The sequence below is a fragment of the Eleginops maclovinus genome, chromosome 12 (genome assembly GCF_036324505.1).
Source record: "Eleginops maclovinus isolate JMC-PN-2008 ecotype Puerto Natales chromosome 12, JC_Emac_rtc_rv5, whole genome shotgun sequence".
Lineage (NCBI taxonomy): Eukaryota > Metazoa > Chordata > Actinopteri > Perciformes > Eleginopidae > Eleginops > Eleginops maclovinus.
The window spans coordinates 13,254,023-13,273,431 of NC_086360.1; the positions used below are offsets into that span (position 1 = coordinate 13,254,023).

At 41.9% G+C, this 19,409-nt stretch overlaps 1 protein-coding gene across 4 annotated transcripts in view; it reads left to right on the forward strand.

Annotated features, from left to right (window-relative positions):
- The window catches only part of LOC134873783 (dmX-like protein 1), a 49,772-nt gene that overhangs the window by 21,565 nt on the left and 8,798 nt on the right, over positions 1–19,409 (forward strand). For 3 of the 4 annotated variants that reach the window (XM_063897637.1, XM_063897639.1, XM_063897638.1), the window contains exons 24-43: positions 718–887; positions 1,209–1,306; positions 1,450–1,615; positions 3,068–3,196; positions 3,345–3,483; positions 4,337–5,130; positions 5,990–6,088; positions 6,448–6,615; positions 8,535–8,732; positions 8,836–8,912; positions 10,656–10,777; positions 11,558–11,815; positions 12,283–12,485; positions 12,740–12,888; positions 13,118–13,203; positions 13,315–13,516; positions 14,503–14,620; positions 15,019–15,087; positions 16,381–16,467; positions 17,935–18,053. In XM_063897637.1, the coding sequence (XP_063753707.1) occupies positions 718–887; positions 1,209–1,306; positions 1,450–1,615; positions 3,068–3,196; positions 3,345–3,483; positions 4,337–5,130; positions 5,990–6,088; positions 6,448–6,615; positions 8,535–8,732; positions 8,836–8,912; positions 10,656–10,777; positions 11,558–11,815; positions 12,283–12,485; positions 12,740–12,888; positions 13,118–13,203; positions 13,315–13,516; positions 14,503–14,620; positions 15,019–15,087; positions 16,381–16,467; positions 17,935–18,053 (3,451 nt within the window). The remainder of the gene's footprint in view (positions 1–717; positions 888–1,208; positions 1,307–1,449; positions 1,616–3,067; positions 3,197–3,344; positions 3,484–4,336; positions 5,131–5,989; positions 6,089–6,447; positions 6,616–8,534; positions 8,733–8,835; positions 8,913–10,655; positions 10,778–11,557; positions 11,816–12,282; positions 12,486–12,739; positions 12,889–13,117; positions 13,204–13,314; positions 13,517–14,502; positions 14,621–15,018; positions 15,088–16,380; positions 16,468–17,934; positions 18,054–19,409) is intronic. The other variant, XM_063897640.1, reaches the window with a different exon arrangement.

Genomic DNA, 19,409 nt, shown 5'->3' on the forward strand with positions numbered 1-19,409 from the left:
ATATTTTAATGCCTGTATTGATAAAAGAGTGGTAGAACTGTTTGTTTGTTTGTAAAGTTAACAAGCCTTACCCGCTTCAAATGATATGCCATGTTGGTTGTCGTCGTGTGATATGCAAGAACCTGCTCACACAACTTACACTTCACTTTCTTCGGGTCATCTTTAACCTTTTCAAAATAGTTCTACAACTTTTGATGTCTTTTTAGTAGCCATTGTGAGCCAATAAATCCGTAAACACTAACGGTCTTGTGTGCTGCTCACCTGCGCTCATTTGGATTGCGCAACTGCAGTGGGTGTGATTTAATAACACTGTAATAAGCTAAGACTACCATTTAAACGAACAAATCATTGGAACTATTTATTAACATAAAATAGACAGATTTTGCATTAAAATAGGCTTTTATATAAGAAACAAAGACATTCTATGTAACAATTAATGCTTGGCAGCCACGGGCACCCCATATAGTCAGAATGGTATGGTCTTTGTTGTATAACAACATTTTACGAAGATTCGACTACGAGGTTCATAGTCGAATCAGACCTCTCCGAATCGAATCGTCGAATAGTCGAATATTGGAGGTCAGTCCTAGTCTAGGCACCATCCTTAATATTGCAGTGAAGTTACCCTAGAGCAGGGCACTCCAGCTTTTACTCACTACACAGTGTAAATACAGACTCTTCTCCGGTTACCATGTGTTTTCTTTCATTTCTCTTCAGGCCTGTCAACATGTCATTATGCCTGGGCATTCCACTCGGAGGCTGAGGAGGAGCTGCTGAACATGCTGCCTGCTCTACAGAAGGGAGAGTCCACGTGGCCGGAGCTGCGCTCCATGGGCGTGGGCTGGTGGCTGCGCAGCACAAACAAGTTGCGCAAGTGTATAGAGAAGGTGAGGCGTCCAGTGACGGTAGTTAACCTAAGCAATTAACTCATTAGAGGTCTGTCAGGTGTCTCTACTGTTTGTCCCCCCGTCTAGATGCAACTGCATCAGACACACTTTTCTCTCCTGTATGAAAATTCATTTTAAAGATTCTAAAAGTTGTCACATAAAGATTTTGAAGGTTGGCCATTAGTGCTAGCTCTGTCTACTTCATATTGATTGCTTCATTCATGAATAAAGTGCCTTCTTGTAGGTGAAAAGGACATTTTGCAGACATTTCTATACAATTACAGGGGGAGAGCTTAATGTGTTCTTTCTCTATGTTGTCAGGTTGCCAAGACTTCTTTACAGAGAAACAATGATCCTCTGGATGCAGCTATATTTTACCTCGCAATGAAGAAGAAGGCAGTGGTCTGGGGATTGTACAGGTAGGAAAAACTGTTACTATCGCATAAAACTCAAATGCAGTCCTCACAATCTTTGATCCCCTCCTTTTTTAAACAAGATTGTTTCCGTCAGATTGCTATGACACAAGTACTGTTGTCTTATATTCACAATGTTTTCTCTCCAGATCCCAGAGGAATGCCAAAATGACAGAGTTTTTCCGCAACAACTTCAGTGAGGACAGGTGGAGGAAAGCCGCACTGAAGAACGCATTTTCTCTGTTGGGGAAGCAGCGGTTCCAGCATTCGGCAGCCTTCTTCCTTCTAGCCGGATCCCTTAAGGATGCCGTTGAGGCAAGTGGAAAAGAGACATGACACACTGTTTGCAAGAAGACTTGTTCGTTCAACTGCGAGTTCCACTTGTCAGCCTGCGTACCTAACTTACAAACCCTGCTTTCAGTCAGTGCTCATTTTCAGTTCTAACATTCCTGAAGCATTGTACACACGTCTTTTTTACAATAATTCATACTCAAGAGCAGTGTTTGATTGCTTATTAAAAGCAGTGAAACCCAATTGACATAAACAGATCTTGGCCGCAGTATTTCTGTAGCGAGTGGCATCCTTTTTTATTATTGAAAGAGCTCATTAGATTCCCTCAAGGTTTTTTTGCCAAGAGCTTTTAGCACAATGCAGAATTATTGATGCTGGCAATTGACTCTTGGGTGTTGCTGTCTACCCGGCTTCTGTGAGAAGTTTCAGGAGAATGTTGATACATTTATAAACCAGCAGCAACACATTCTTGTTAAAGCCTCGTGAATGGGGACACTACCTACTACCTTCATATATATTTCCATAGTTTTTCTTTGTTAATGTGTATAATTGTAGTTTAAACAATTACATAGCAGTACTAGATTTGTCCTGGTTAGGTTAAGCCACAAAAAACACACTGCTCCATCTTTTTACTCCCATATCAAGAGGGATGCTCTGGTCATGCTTAACCTTAGTTTTATCCATCAAGGATATTTCTGTTGTGAACATCCCTGGAGCAATGAGTCACATTATTTAATCTGTGTGAGTAACTGGAGCTTCTTTGAGCATTTTATGTAAATTATGTCACCCAGATAACGGGCTATCATTGACTTTTACTCTGTGGAGGGGAGGTAGACTCATTGAAATGCACCTCACACCTCACCAGTTGGGAGCAACAACAACGACCTCAGCTATTAACTCTTTGCATTGCGCTGAGACTTTTATTCCTAGCATTATTTTTACTTATTTCCTTTCCTTTTTAACAGATAAACAAACCAGAAAGGCATACCTTCTAATATAAAATTATTCCTACTGGGTGTCCAAACTATGGCCCGGGGGCCAAATGCGGCCCACAGGCCATTTTGAATTGGCCCTCTGCAAATTCTAAAAGTATCATGGAATATGGCCCACAAATTAAACTTTCGCTTGTCTTATATTGTACTTCTCAAATATATTAATGAGCCTAAAGAGAGATGGGATGTAGGCTGTTTTTTTCTGAAAGCTTTTTCAAGCATTACGCATTATTCACCTACATTTGATTTGTTTTGCTAACTTATAACTTAACTTTTGAGACAATATCACCTCTATAAGTGGCCCAGCTCTCCGTATATTTTTCTGTATGTGGCCCTCGCTGAAAAAAGTTTGGACACCCCTGCCCTACTGGATTACCCTGTGTCATTAATTGTCTGCTTATCCCACCCCATTCAGGCCTGTGTGAAATGCTCAGAAACCGTTTTTTTTTTTTTAAATGAAGAAATGCTTTATTTCCACCTCCAGGTGTGTATCGAAAAAATGCAGGACCTACAGCTTGCACTGGTGATCTCCAGACTGTATGAGTCAGAGTTTGAAACGGCATCCACATACAAAAAGATCCTCCGGAGAAGTGTTCTGGGACAAGACAAACAGGTTTGTGTACATCATCCTGAAGCTGGGGTTTTTACTGCAGAGCATGCAGCCTTTCATTTAACTGTACATTGTGTGACTCCCCAGCATTTTGCAAATAAATAAGCAGCAGAAACCGTAATGAACCATTGTATTTCTCCCCAAATGTCAGATTCCTGAACAGAAGGATCCGTTCCTGCGTAGCATGGCTCACTGGGTCCTGGAGGACTACAGCAGAGCGTTGGACACTCTCCTCGAGCAGCCTGCTGACAGAACCAGCTCTGGGTCCACTGAGAGCAAATGTGACACTGGTAGGTCTGCAGTACTCTGCTTTTCTCCACTCGATTCAAAGGCAAAATTAAAAGGTAGAATGGTGTATAAACCTGTGTTTTGGAATTATTATGCTTAAGTGTCCCTCTTTATATAACAATCTAAAAATGTTTTGAAATAACTTGTATGGATAAAAAAGTGTGTACTTACTGAAGCCTTTAGGATATTTGAATACTCAAATTTCCAGCCTGTGAAATGCAGCCTTGCAGGTATAACAGAGGGGATTAGACTAAACTGCAGAATGTATTTTTACACTGTAAGGTTGAATCTACCTCCATTAAAAACAAACGGCTCAGCTTCGCAACTATTTTTGGCGCTTTAGGTATATGTAATTGTGAAAGTAATCACAGCTTCTGGCCACGGGAGACCTTTTAAATTGAAAAAATGTACATGACTTGCCTCATGAAGGGATGAAGAACTGAACTGAATATGAAACTCACTTTAACTTAGGAGACCAACCAGTTTTATTAATGATGTTCTCCAAGCCCTTTTCTTATAAGCTAATGGAGCAGGAAACACTGGTTTAAATTGAAAAGGCTCTTATACTTAAGGGATTATGTGTGGTCCTTGCTGGTTTTCAGTATGAGTCATACAGGCCCTTTGACATGGTTTTTACTGAAAAGTCAGTCAACCACTCTCTGGTATTGCATCTCCACTCTTTAGGTGACTGCAGTGGGAGTTCTTACGTGGTCGGATGCCTCAATTTGTTGAGAAGTTTAATGAAAATACAGCCAGGCCTGCTAAAGTTCCATATTGGTCTCGACCTAAAACACAGCTTGTGTGTCAAAGCAGTAAACACAGATAACATGTTCTGCTCCTTTGCATATTTGACAGGCTCCTCTTCAGTGTCTGCCTGTAACCCTGAGGTTTTCAACTTTTACACCTACCTTCGAACCCACCCACTACTCCTTCGGCGCCATTTTGGCTCCTCCGACAAGGCTAAAGTTGGACTGACCGCTGAGTGCCGCAGGGCAGACTCCATTAGCCTGGAGGAGAGGAGACTGTTTTTCACAGCTGCTTACGCACACCTCCAAGCTGGCTGCCCTATGCTAGCCCTTGAAGTCCTCTCCAAGATGCCCAAAGTCCGCAAGCATTCCAAACTCCCCGACCATGAGGGTGCCGGCATCGCGGCTGATCTCAGCGCTGGGAGCAAAAATGGACAGAGTTCAGAGCAGGATTGGTCTCAGTCGGCTCTGAACGGCTACGAGTCTGACAGAAACAGCTTGTGCAACAGCCGGTCAGAGTCAGTGTTAAGTTTTGACTGGAGCCACCCGTCGATGAACCATCCGGATGAGCCCCTGGAGCTTAAATGGGAGAGTGACAAAGATGATGAAGAAGACGATGAAGAGGATGAAGAAGAAACTAAAAATGGTAAGAGTGGCAGAACTGAGGACGGCAGCAGCGTGTTTCAGGATGCGCAGGATGCCATGTCGCCGCTCATGGAGACTGTGCCGGGAGAGGAGAGTGACGATGACTTTCTCGCTCCTTCTGATGACATCTTGGCGGCCCAGCTGAAGTTTACCGCCTGCCTTAAGATCATGACCAATGAGCTCCGGACGCTGTCGACGGGGTATGAGCTGGATGGAGGGAAGCTGCGTTGCCAGCTCTACCAGTGGCTGGAGAGAGAGGTAATAGCGCACGCATGATTAAACATAACAAGTCAAATCCATTATATTTTTTATTTGAGTTATAATTAATTATACAATAATCAGTCTGTCTACACCCTAAAAGAGCCAAACTCACAGTCAAATAGATGTAGTAGTGGTGAACGTGGTTATTTAAAAGCGGATCATTCCATTCTGGTTATACAGGGATGCTGAATGACTGATTTGACGTTGAATAGCTTGGCTTTCCCAATTAAAAATGATATATATTTTTGGTATAATTATAACCTTTTTAATACATATCTTTCTATTAACACTAATTAGAAATGTTGAAGTCACTTGAAGTGTGATTTCAATACATCTCCCTAGCGTTTGTCAATTTAGCATGACGCTTGGCCAGAGCACAAGACTACTGTTTTAAAACCAAATCTCTCTGTTGTTGTTGTTGTTGTTTGTTTCTCTTCTGTCTGTGGTTTGCTACACTTTGAGAAAATGTAGTTAGGCCAAAAAGTTGTATCTGCACCCAGGCAAAGAAAGCATTAATTAAACATTTTTTAAAACTGATTTGATGACCCACATATTTTACTTTATAAATTCATCCATGGCAACCCCGGTTTGGTAAAGCATTCATCTGGCTGCACCCTTAAGTTCACTCAACAAAAGTTTTATAACTTGTATAACTCCCACACATCTCTCTTGTCTTTATGTTCACTGTTTCAAGATCTGATCTCAGTGCATATAAACATGGTATTGATAATAACTCTCGTGAGTTTCTCATATATATTTATTCTGTTTACAATTTGGTAAAAAAAAGGGTCTTTCAGTCCACGTATGCAGGACAAATTGATTATAATTTATATATTTTTAAATCGTTTTAACCCAGGTCGTGGCTCTCCAGCGCTGCTGCAGCTACAAGCCCTGCTTGCCAGAGCTGTCTGTCCAGGGGGGGGCGTCTGTCTCCGGGCTGGGCGAGGAGGAACAGGTGGGTTTAGATAGCTGGAGGCTACAGATTTGTCAGATGCTCAAAACATCGATGCAACACAACGGCACAGTTTGTCTTGACACAGTTTGAAACATTTTAAAATGAAAAGATGTTCCACCGTGGATATCACAACTGCTGCAGCGCATTTTCTTCTGCTTCAGTTCAAAGAGCAAACCTAAATAAATAAAGATGGCTTTGCATTACTCTCTTAAAGATTCAAATACATGTCATAGACCTGCTTCTTTATTCTTTGTTGAAAGAACACATTGTCTGTGTTGCCAGCCGGATGATATTGGCATATGTACACTGGTGTCGATTAATCTGACTATGAAACTAATAAAGTACAAATGATTTTCCAGCCGAGGAGTCCTCGTGGTGACAGCCAGAGGAGCAGGAGGCACTGGCTGCAGAGTAACCAGCCCTTACTGAGGATGTTTCTGAGCTACTGCAGCCTACATGGCTCCCACGGAGGAGGACTGGCATCTGTGCGCATGGAGCTCATTCTGTTGCTTCAAGAGTCTCACCAGGTAATTCAAAATAACTGACAGGCGAACGCACATTTTACTGGCTTAAGTTAGTCCGGCTCTGTAGCTGCTGTCACTGTAATAACTGAGGTTGCTGATGAAGGAGATAAAACAAGTAGTCACTTTATCGATAAGGTACTTGTTGATGTTAAAATGTATAAACTTTTCCTGGTCTGCTTTTATTTTTGTATCTTTTAACATATCATAGAGAATGAAAAAAGTTATATTTATGAATAAATTGGGCAGACAAAGTGAATTTAAGATGCTGATCAGTTGTACATATACAGCTTAACATACAGTGTGCGTGGTTCTCATTAATAAAAGTGGTGCCGCCTCACCAAAGTCAGTGGGTCTGAACATACATGACAACACAGATGCAAAAAAAAGGGAAAATGTTGAACAAAACTTTTTGAAACACCAAAACCAATCAGCTGCATGTAAAAACTGTTACACTGGAACACAGAGCTGCAGTATTTTCTAACCGATCAGAGAAAAACCAACCTGAAACGCTCACTCACTTACTCACTCAGACTCACTCAGACCCATGCACTGGCACCCCCACCCCCCCCTTGAGTACTGGGCTGGCAGGTTGTGCTGATCCTCCGAGCTCCTGAGGGAGAGCTTGCCTTAGGCTGACTTTTCGAAGAGTCAAAAATTCAGGAGGTAAACAACTCAATGAGCTGGCATGAAAACAACTCTTTTGAATGAACGAGCGCTGGGAGATCTGTCTACTCTGTCTTTGATTCTGAAATCAAAGCGCTTTCTTTTGTCCCAGCTCTGGTCCCATTGGTTGTCAAGTTCCGCTGTTGTTGTCGAGGAAATGTCGTTTTTTTTTAAACTTCACTCGGTCTGTAGAGCTTCTGTTTGGGAAGGTTAGTGACAGCTGAATGTGATTCATCAATCGTGACGAACATAAGCCTGTGGTATTCTTGCACTCAGAGAGTCATGTTCAGGGATTGATTAAACGCAGACAAACCAGGCACCCCTTCGTTGCTACATCTTAAATGTCATTCACACATGCACTGGAAAACCTGTCATAGAACTCTCTCAGTATTAGATGGTGTATGACTTGTTCTGTCTCAGGAACAGGCTTTTGTTTCACAGATGAAAGCATCACCTCTCATACCCCGGTCCCTTTGTGAGCTGTCTCTTTTACCCTGTCAAAAAAGGACTGATTAAGTTGAGATCTCTGCTCTTACTTTTTAGGCTTACTGTGTTGTGAGGGAGACTCGTGGTTAAGCAGTTGTCCTTTTGCATAGGTGTGATGAGTCTTCATTGTGAACACTTAAATATTTGTTGTTATTACATGGCTTAGTTGAATACTCGATTCCGATTGGTCAGAACATGTGACACATTGTTAATCCAGTAGTACAGACCGCTGTCAAGGACTTATTGCCCGTTAAGGAGGATCAAGACCGAAAAAGGAAAAGAGGTTAAAATACGGAGCGCTGGACGTCAGATAAATCACCCGAAGAAGACAGACAGGAAATAAACACCAACAGGATCACGGTCTGGGCTCTGCAGATTTTAAGGACTTGTTAGTGGATCAGAAACTGTGAACAGACTTGGAACAGTTACAGAAACCTCGATCAGAAAACCTCGATCAGTGCTGCCGTAAAGTTGTTGTTGTTGCAGTTCCAGCCGTTGGTGCGCCGTGGAACAGAGGTTTTTTTGTTCTTAGCGGGAAAAATACGATCATTTTTGAGTCAACAAAATGATTTAAATTAATATTGGGAGTCGAGTCGTTAGTTTGTTTAGTATGTAGCCGTGTAATAAGTGGGATAATGTCCAGCGAGGTGGTCATTATGGGGAAAAGAACACCCTTCATGCTGATCAAGATCCGTCCGCTTCGCAATATGCATTCTCAAATCTAGCATGTGCAGCTTTTTATTATGGCACACTGATCTCTCTGATTTCCACAGGATGACTCCATGCAGGCGGTGGCGGCGGCGATGCCATGTTGCCAACCGACATCGATCCCTCTCCTGATGGCCTGCACGGCAAACGTAAAGACGGTGGTGGCCAATCCCATTGTCTACCTGACCAACCTGGCTCATGACATCCTACAGACCATCAATTCACTGGACTCTCCTCCACACCCTGATGTTGTCAACAATGAGGTAACTACGGATAATATTAGCATATTGCAGACAATGGGTGTCACCATACAGTTTTTCTGTACTTCAAACTTTTTTTGTGTTTGATTTCCTCTCTTTATTTCAGATCTATGTGATGCACACATTGGCTGCCTCCCTGTCCGCCTGCATATATCAGTGTCTCTGTGATGGACACACCCACAGGTTAGTGTCCCAGGCTATTGAGCCTATAGGCTGTCATGTTGCAGGGGGGGAACCCGCAGCATCATAGTGAACTTTATGACATCATTAACCCTGAGCAATTGTTGAGCCATCTACTTTTTTTTGCACATCTAGGGACATTTTTTTTTTCCTATCCCACGTACCCAGTGTTTGAAAAAAGGCTTTCATTTAGCCTGACTCTAAAGGGTTTGAGTTCATTCTGTGTATCTTCTCGTAGAATCTCTCCGACCAGGCTTCTTGAATTCTTTATACGACTTGGAGCAATGATTACTTTGATACATTCTTTTTTAATTTTCCGCCACATTCACCTTGACACAACTCCGTTAACAGCTCTATAAACACTGGATTATTTATCAAGAGTGATCTGAGTTAGCTGTCCTACTTGCATTAGACAAAATTATGTTGATTTGCGTCCACTTGTTAGTGTGTGTGTCTGTGTTTAAACTTATTGGAGCAGAATAATAAGAGAAAAGGGGAAAGGGACATGACTACTGGTAACCAAGCCAGAAGAAAATACACTCATCCTAAGTCAAACATCACAAATGTAATAAAGTAAAAAAGGCTTTTCCAGATGTTGTTTATGGAAAATCATCTCAGCAGAAGCCCCAGGCTGCTTTTACGAAGTGCTGTGGTGGTGTTACTTAGGACATTGATAGTGAACAACATGTTGGTCACTTGTCTGATGTGATCATGTTGAAAATGATAACAAGGGTGTCACATGTCATCCTTATTGTACATTTTTAATTAGATTAGTTACCCATTGTGTTTGTTGAAGACGTGTATGTACCACAACCTTCAATCACTTTGACAAAAACCCAGTGGGATCTTGACTTTGGATGGGTGAGTGCGTGTGTTTGTCTTACAGCTGTGCTGCTGTCTGACTCCCTGTCATGCTTCTGCCAGACTGCTTGATGTTGTACCCATCTTTTTTAGTTTCGCTTGACCAGACTCTGACCTTTTAAAGCCACAGTACTCTGACCCCAGAGATAGTTTTGCTTGTATAGATACAAAAAAGTGTCAAGAGAGTTTAGGGAAAACATTTATTATTCTTTCAGTGCAAAAACCGCAGTGGATTGCTGAATTTCTTCTTCTGTGTGTTTCTCTTGGGTGTGCGAGAGAGAGGCAGGGATGAGACAGATTTTGCTTTTTAAAGGTTATTGAAGGATATAAGTTGTTGTGGTTTAGGGTTGCCACCACGTTGACAGTGTTTTGATAGAGGATACTGTCACTGTACCTTCTTCTGAATGAAGATTCCTCTTTTATGTTTTTTTTTGCGTGGTTGATGTTTTTTTGCAGAAGCTTAAAGGGGACTCATTGGATGTTGAACACGTAATAGACTCCCTGGCGTGTTATACATCCCATATTCTCTATATTATATTTCTTCTGCAACAATTCAAGGTTTTTGTGTGTGCATTAGTTGAAAAGTAACTTGACGTGAGAAATTGAATCTTCCTCTTGGGAAAGCTTTCTCTTCTCTACCACCAAACAGCATAGATGGCTAACCTGAGATAAAGCCCATTAGTATCTCATGTCTGAGAGAACAGAGCTTATTGACTCTTACTTCGATAACATCATCCCCGAATTCAGAACGGGTTAAAACTTTTAGACATTATATATTTACCACTAAACTAGCTTTTTTGAAATCCCACTTTTCAGTCAAGCATTTAATGTTTAATATGTGTCCTCATACTGTCTGGTGTGTTTGCTTTCTTTTGTCTCCCTCAGCCATGTGAACCACTTCACAGGAATCGTGTATCAGAGTGTTTTGCTGTCTCAGAAGCAGCCTGTCCGAACCGTCAGCATGGACGAGTCCGTTCAGCCCAACACGCCCCCCGCACAGTGGCCAGGTAATTCAGCCCACAGAATTAAAGAGGAAAGCATATTGTCTTTTTTAAACAAAAGTAAAAGACCCACACCAGAGATGTATTCCTCCATCTGTCAGTATTTATTAACTTCCTTATATCTTCCTTATATCTTCCATTTATAGTGAACATGTAAAATTTAATAATGAAGTAAAAAAGGCTTGATATTTATCTTAAACAGGCGGTTGTTTTGAGAACATGAGCACCCATTGTGTTTCCAGGGGAGAGGTTTGAGTGTACAGCAGCAACAAGGTTTATTTTCGATTGATCAAATAAACTACACGGCTTATGTTCATTCAAGTGAATGCTGATATCACCCAGGGCAGTGATGTGGCTCATACCTGTTGGAACGATCAATTCTTTGTTTGTTCTACCTTTCTTCATGGCGTGGCATTTGTTTGCTAAAGGTGAACATTAGTATTGTCAGCTTTTTTTTGAGGAAGCATCAATAAACATCTGGGATCTTGTGAATTTTAACATATTTTTACTTCCACTTTGTTTGCTGTTTCTTGTCTGGCAGCTGAAACTAAATTAAAAAATGTTCTCCTTTTATACATTTGGCCGTGAAATTCTGCTTTCCTTTTTTTGTCAAAGGCTTATAAGGTCTTGTTGTGCATTGGATATTATAGTTAGTCAATATTTTGGTCAGATCTTTTGAAGTAATGCAGTATTTCTTGGCTTACATACTGAAAGTTGTTATCAAAAGCTGTTGTCTCTTTTCCTCTCTCCTTCCTCACTGCTCCTCCTCCCGTCGCTTCTCTCCAGGTATCGCCTCCCTGATTCGCCTGTTGAGCTCAGCAGGCGAGGAGAGCCAGCCAGGCTTAGCTGTGCTGCTCTGTGAGATCGTGACTGCGGTCTTCCTCAGTCTATTTGTTCACGGCATGGCCACTCACTCAAGCAACGAGCTGTTTCGCATCGTGGCCCACCCTCTCAACAGCCAGCTTTGGGTGACCGTGTTCGGAGGAGGCGCTCGGACCCCTGTCATAGCGAAACCCAACAGCCCCGCAAGAACACCGCCACCAGGTTGGAAGGGATTAGTTTGGCTGATTTAGTTTTCCTTCTGTCTGTCTTCCTTTGTGGCTGTCTCTCTGTGAGGTTTTATTTGGAGGTGACCCAGTAGCTAAATCAAATCAGTTCTGCTAAATTAAGCAGGTTCTTGTCTGTAGGTCAAAGTGAAATCCATTAACCTTTGAGTATGGGAGCTGTTTCCCTCACAGTTTGTGCTACTCTCTCATGGTTGGTAGGAAACCTGACCGTCTGCCTATTTGACCAAATGTCTACAACAAACTACTTTACATAAACATATTTACGATGAATTGCAAGATCTAAAGTTAATTTATCATCTAAAGTTGATTTATCATAAGCTAAGAAAGAAAGTAGGCTTGTTGTTTGTATTGTATATCATTTTTAAATGCACAAGTTGGTAGAGGTGGAATGGCAGCTGAAATCACGCAGCAAATGAACAAACGCCTTTTCTCTCGACACCCCAGCCTCACCAAGCGGCTCAGACAGGAAGTCCAGACGATTCAGACTCCTGTCATCACGCAGCGGATCCAAGGACGAGTCGGGGATAGAGCGTGAGGGCCCATCCAGTCCCAAGCAGAGCCCTGTAGTGGAACAGGAAGCTACCTCCATCTTCAAAGAACGGTTTATCCCACCAGAGCTCAGCATTTGGGATTACTTTATCACCAAGGTAATCAAGAAGACCGATAACAAACACCCAAACCAAAGCTGGTAAAACATGGCCTTGTCATATCGACTGAGTGTATTATATATATTAAATGCATGGTTAATGTCTAACAGCATCAATATATTTTGACGTGACCGGTATTAAACCAGTTAAGCAACAGCAAGAAAGGAAGCATTTTTCTTTTTTTCTTTGGGTAATTTCCTTTAAGACCATCTGCCTCTGTCTTAATCTTTGTTTTGTGTTCTTCTGTCTTTTAGCCTTCACTGCCACAATCAGAAAACAGAGTTGAATATGACTCTGAGGAGAGCCAAGACAGTCAAGATGAAGAGGAAGATGATGATCAATATGAAGATGTGTTTGACCCCAGCTCTCCGCACAGAGAGCATTCAAACCACAACTCATACAGGTAACGACGCAGCGCTGAGCGCATATTACTGCAGAGTGACTCGTCTTCACCTCATCTTCACCTTCCTTTGGTAAACCCGCAGCTGTGTTTGTGTTTCCTTTGTTTTTGTATTCAGCAGCTCTGCCTGAACACACTTTATGCCTCCAGTTTTCAAAGGGCTTTGAACTCTGTCAGAGTGTTCATGTCCAAGATTGTAATCTTGTTTGTAATGGTTTTTGTCCCCTCTCAGTTGGTGTTTGATGCGTCTGGCAATGGTTCAACTTGTGTTGGTCAACCTGAAAACCTTTTACCCAATGGCAGGATATGATCTATTAGGTAAACATAAAAATGCACACACACTGTTCTGTACAAACTCCCAGGATGCAGTTAAGTGCCTCCCGCCTGTCTGAGCTAATCGCGTTGCCTTCTTGCTTCTCCTTGACGCAGATCTGCCTGTGGGCTCTCCTCTGTGTCACGCTGTGCTGAAGACGCTGCAGCGCTGGGAGCAGTTGCTGCAGAAAAGGCTGGAGATCTTCGGGGGCCCCCCTTCCAAGTACATCTCCACCAACCTCCAGGATGAAACCACTGCACCTGGCCCCGCCCTGCTCAGACACAAGGCCCTGTTTGAGCCATCCAACAGCCCATTCAGGTACCAACATGGGCTGTAGCCAACGTCCACATGCTTCTTGAATGGTCCCATGTCCCGAGTTCGAAGGGTTATTTTTCCCTCTTCTATCCGTGTTTTCAGGGCCTTGAATAAGTTGTGATAAGGATGCTATAAAGAATATGTGTTTATATTCTATTGCTGAGTTTTGTTCTGATGGGAGGAGACATTAACATGAATCTGAGGGAACTCGTTTGTCCAATTATTCAGACACCAAATGAATGCAGCCTAAAAGCCCCATCTCCCAGTGTTAATGGAAGTGAAGGATAATTCATGTGTTCGCCCCATTAATCCAATCACTCATCCAATTTGTCTTTGGTTCTCACTGCGCTATGCAACGTCTTCCATCAGGTTTCTAGAAAATGATGCAAGTAGTCTGCAGTCCTGCTGATATACCGATGCATGTGCACAAAAACATAACCGCCTCGACGTAGCTGGAAGAATATGTGTATTTATTTTATAGGAAGATTTTAAAAAGGTATTAAATTTGGATTGAATTTTAAAGTACTTAACCTTAGTGTGTTTTTGTGTTGACAAAGCAGCTGACTTATCTTTTATGATATCGCTTCAAGCCTACATATGGACCCTTTTTAGCTTTAAACATCATGAATAAGTGATACTTTTCAATTGATTGCAGTTTAGCATTCAGCACCAGATATATCTGTAAGATGCATCCATATCCGTTAAATGCATTTAGAAATTGTCTCAAGATGTCCATGGAATCAAAGCTTTATCCTTCAGCTGACCCCTATTGATTACTACATGGCCCGCACAGCACCCGCTGAGGGGATTTACTGTTCCTGCAGCATTGTTCTGTGCATTTGAATGTGTTTTGCCGACAGCGCTAGATACGTGGAGTTTTTTCATATCAGCACCGATGGCACAAATCAGAAATGATATCTTGTACCGCATGTTGTTGAGCTTCAGTGATCTGATACGACTGGTTTAATGAGTGGTTGTATTATTTTCAGGACAAGCCACCATTCAGCACTGCCAGTGAAGCGCCTGTGGCAGTATCTGGTGAAGCAGGAAGAAGTGCAAGAGACTTTCATCAGAAACATCTTTACCAAAAAACGGGACCCCAATGAGGTACAATGTTTTTACATCCTGCTGCCTCTCTGCATGAAGTGCCTCCATGTTTCCCAGCTAGCACATCCTAATTGTTACTAAATAACCCATTGAGTATTTTGTTATGATAATATTCATAAGCATCTGCATTTGGCCCCAGGCAGTCTACATCGTAACGGCTCTCACATCCCTGTGTTGTTCTGCATGCCACCCTCATGTGTTATTACCGCCTCCAGTTGCATGTTGATGCTTTATTACTATTATTACACCCTGTTTGATTAACAGCAAAATAATTCAGATTCTGTGTGTTTGACTGCATGGTTCATCACTCGTTGTTGTTCTACGTGTTGTGTGTGTGTGTGTGTGTGTGTGTGTGTGTGTGTGTGTGACTTCCCTGTGCTGCTTCCCCAATCATTAAGTCGAGTGAGGACCCGACTGACAATATGAATATGAAATGTTCAGGGATGGAGGAGACGGGAAACAATCAGGTACTGCTGCTTCAGATCAAGTGTGACTTAATACTGTATATATATAAGGGTGGGTCTCTGGCACCAAGGACTGAGAACTGTCAAGAACCAAGATCTGCACCAAAGTTCCATGAGTATGCAATACTTTGTGTACTTTAAATTTGTGCAGATGTTGGATACCGTATGAAACATCCCTTCACATCTCCCTTGTGGGCAGTACAAAGTGTACCATTGTTAGATAGAGAACATTCACATCCTGTGCCTTCTGTTTGCCTCCTACATGAGGGGAGTAAATGTGAACTGTCACATAAAATCTAAGAAACATATATTTTTATCTTGACAGAATTACAGTATGTTAATTTTTCTGGGCAATAAACACTGAATGTTCCTGTCAGTGTGTGATATTAATCTAACATCTAGCTGCCTGAATGTTCATGTGAATGTGAACCATACATCTCAAATTGCACATTGGTTGATGCTTCAGAGAGGTTTCTAATCTTCTGGCTCTCGCTGTGCAAGCTGCCACATTGTAGCTACTCCATTTGGCTCAGTGTTAATTAACCCAGTCTCTCAGAGGACAAGCACAGAAGCTGAATAGCTTCTGATTAATGGGCCAACACTGTCGCAGTGAATCTGCTCCCCACAGGGATTATGTGCTCGGCCAAAATGGCAAACCACCATATTTAGATTTTTGCTAGTCAAGTTTTACTTTATTCCATCTGACAGAAGAAGGCATGGTCTTTTCCCCTTGAATAAATGCAGTGAAGACTTTAATTCAATCACATGCTCAAAGGATGCCTGTCAGATTTTAAATAACATCCAAATGTTGCGTCTCTATACAATATGCATAGCTACAGAAAAGCCTACTCTGCCACTCCATGCTTCCCGAAGGACCTATGTAGCACAGTGTGTGCTGTGCTAATCGCTCAAGGGTTGTTGTGCTCATGCAGTCTAATGGCTCTAACCCAGTTATGTTGGCTGCTGTGGTTAACAGCGAGGCCTGCTGCACCTCATGTCCTCTCTTAACCTGTAAAGGCAGACAAACAAACACATAAACACAAAGTGCACATACAGTATCGCATTATAGAAAACAACAATAGGCCTGGGATAACATCAGCCAAATGATTTGAGACTTCCTTCATCAACCGCTCCCATGGATCTTGTCAGATCATTGGTTCTGTAACAGGAAAGGAAATGTGCCTTATCTGAAGTAATGGCTGTTATTTGTCCTCTGGAAATGTTTACCAACGTATCGACCATAATAATTGAATCTCCATGGTGATGATTTGTGTCTGTTTGCATTCCTTTGTGCAGACTGAGTCAGATCTGGGCTCCTCCGGAGGGAAGGCACGCATCATCCACAAGGAATCTGACATCATCACAGCCTTCGCCATCAACAAGGTACAACTCGCACACACAGCAGCCAGTGAACTGCAATATAATCATATCATCGTGCGTTTCAAACCTTTTTCAAGCACTTTTTCACATTGTTTATCTGTATGGCCAACCCTGGCCTTTTCTACCAAACCTCCTCCTCCAGAAAAAAGTTTATGCCTCAATTATTTTGGTTATGATTGACAGAACTATAGAAAGATAGATCATTTGGTTTTTCTTTTTTCTATGTTTTTGCTAAATAAAAACATGTGGACTTCCAGCCTTACTTGTTCTAACCTCACTAGTATCTGTTGGACTGCAACGAAGAAAAGGGAAAAAGATTAATCTATTTTAAGTGTTATGTAATGTTCTGTGGGAGTCGATTCATCAACAGTTAACTGTGAAACACATTAGTAGCTAGGAATCATTATAATCTCCCCTTCAGAGGTTTTCTCTGAAAACATCTTAGAGCTGTTCTCATTAATATTTTTATACCACCAATGTGTCAACCAAAAAGGCTCTATCGTTGTGGATAAAACCTACTAAGAATAATCACCCATTTGTGCATCCCCGTACCAAAGGTATTTTTTTACTTTGGAGATCTTAGAGTTGAAAGAGAGAGACAGAGGGGAGGATATTGCCTGAAATGTTTGGCTGGCTCAGGATTCAAACCGGTGACTGCATATGGGCCGCCAACTCTAATCCCCCCCCCCCTCATTTCTAAGGGGTAATTTAGCATCTTTCAGCTCCTTGTTTTGGACAGACAAAGCCTGAACATAGTGGAGTGTTTCGCAGCTAAAGAGCCAGACATATCCCTCAGGAGTGAGGAGACCAAACACAGGGCTAAAGGGAGAGTGAATATTGGACTTAACACAAGCAAGAAACACAAAATAAAAGCTAAATTTGCTCTCAGCCTGCTTGATGTGTAAACTGGCATTGTTTGAATTGCTTAAATGTTATAATATGTAAATGTTGTTAGTCCCAGAGTGGCAAATCTAAAACAGTCCGTACAGCAGTGGATGGCAATATTGCTTTCCAGTAGAGCAAGATGCGTAGTAAAATTCTCGGCTAACTGCTGAAATTAGATTTTTCAACCTTCAAACTGAGTTTTTCCAAACTCACGTCATCAGATTAACTTTGTCCAACAGTTTCAGAATACAACATTTAAATTCAAAGCAAATATTAAAGTCTTTGCCAGTGGCACAACTCTTACACCATATCCTTTGATGTTGTCCAGTGTTTGCTTTTGTTGGATATAGGAAGAGGTTCACACCGATTCTCTTACTTGAATGTAGCTATTTATCTAAAGGAAGGCAGTGGTGCTGGTGATCAAAGGAAGGTTCAGCTCAGGTCATCATTCAAAGAAAGTTTGATTTTTATGGCCGCAGGCAGAATGGAGTTGAAAAAGTGAAATGAAGTCGCCCTATTTTCCTCACCCTTATCATCTCTGTCACCCTCCTCTCTTTTCACATGTCCTGTCTGTCTTTCTCTCAGGCAAATCGTAATTGTTTAGTCATGGCCTCCACCCATGACATTCAGGAGTTGGATGTGTCATCCATCCTGGCCACACAGATCTTGACATGGATCGATGACGATGAGGCCGAAGCCAAAGGGTAAGCTGTGTGTGTGTGTGTGTGTGTGTGTGTGTGTGTGTGTGTGTGTGTGTGTGTGTGTGTGTGTGTGTGTGTGTGTGTGTGTGTGTGTGTGTGTGTGTGTGTGTGTGTGTGTGTGTGTGTGTGTGTGTGTGTGTGTGTGTGTGTGTGTGTGTGTGTGTGTGTGTGTGTGTGTGTGTGTGTGTGTGTGTGTGTGTGTGTGTGTGTGTGTGTGTGTGTGTGTGTGTGTGTGTGTGTGTGTGTGTGTGTGTGTGTGTGTGTGTGTGTGTGTGTGTGTGTGTGTGTGTGTGTGTGTGTGTGTGTGTGTGTGTGTGTGTGTGGCGAGAGTTCACCCTGAGTAACATCCACTCACATTTCAGCCTCATACCGAGAGAGCTGCATTGAATGTGGGCCGGGGACGATGTGATTGGCTCTGTAATTGTGTAGGTGGTGGATATGCATCTCTATTATGTCTATATGTTTGGATGTGCAACATTGTCTACATAAATACTTGTGTATAACCTCTTCTTTGTATGAACAGGGCCACTTTCTGTCGGTGTGCGGTTGTTGTAAAAAAACAGCACTCATAAAAGAACGATATACTTTTTTATTCATGCCGTTTGCGTTCTCTTTAATGTCGAATGTTCCATTTATCTTCGAAAAGAATGTTGTTTAGAATTCAGCCAACAGTGTATGGCATTTCAGCAGGGAACTGAGAGCACTTTGTTAACTGATTCATCACAGGTAATATCATTACTGTGATAGTCATGGTTTTGGGGTATTTGTCCTCATATTGTGCATCCCTTTTACCTGCTGCCAGTTATATTTCCCCATGAATTCACACGCTAACTTGTAGACAAGAGTATTCTGGCATCATTTTTGGTTTGATTATTATTTTTCCATACAGGGTCAGAGTTTCTTCTTGAAAGTGTTTCCTGCTATCCAATCAACTTTCATTATATAGCACATATATAACAAACAACAGAGTTGACCATCAATAAGTAGATAAAATCAGCATAAATACATTTAGACAAACAGATAGGACTTAAAACAAATGTAAAACACAACACAATAAAACAATACTTAAAGCCACAGACTGAACACTCTCATACATGATGTATAAACAATACACAACACAAGAAAATTAAAAACCTAATTTAAAAGACTGATAAGCACGTGGTCTGCAAAATCACGCGGGAATAAGCGAGCCTCCCAACGAGATTTAAAAACAGACAAAGTGGGAGCAAGTCTGATCATGGGGGGGCAATCGTTCCACAGCCTGGGAGCAGCTTGCAGGCCCTGTCTCCCTGCTGTTACAACCTTGACCTCTGGACCACAAGGAGGGATCTGTTGTGTATTTGATTGGCTTATTTAACA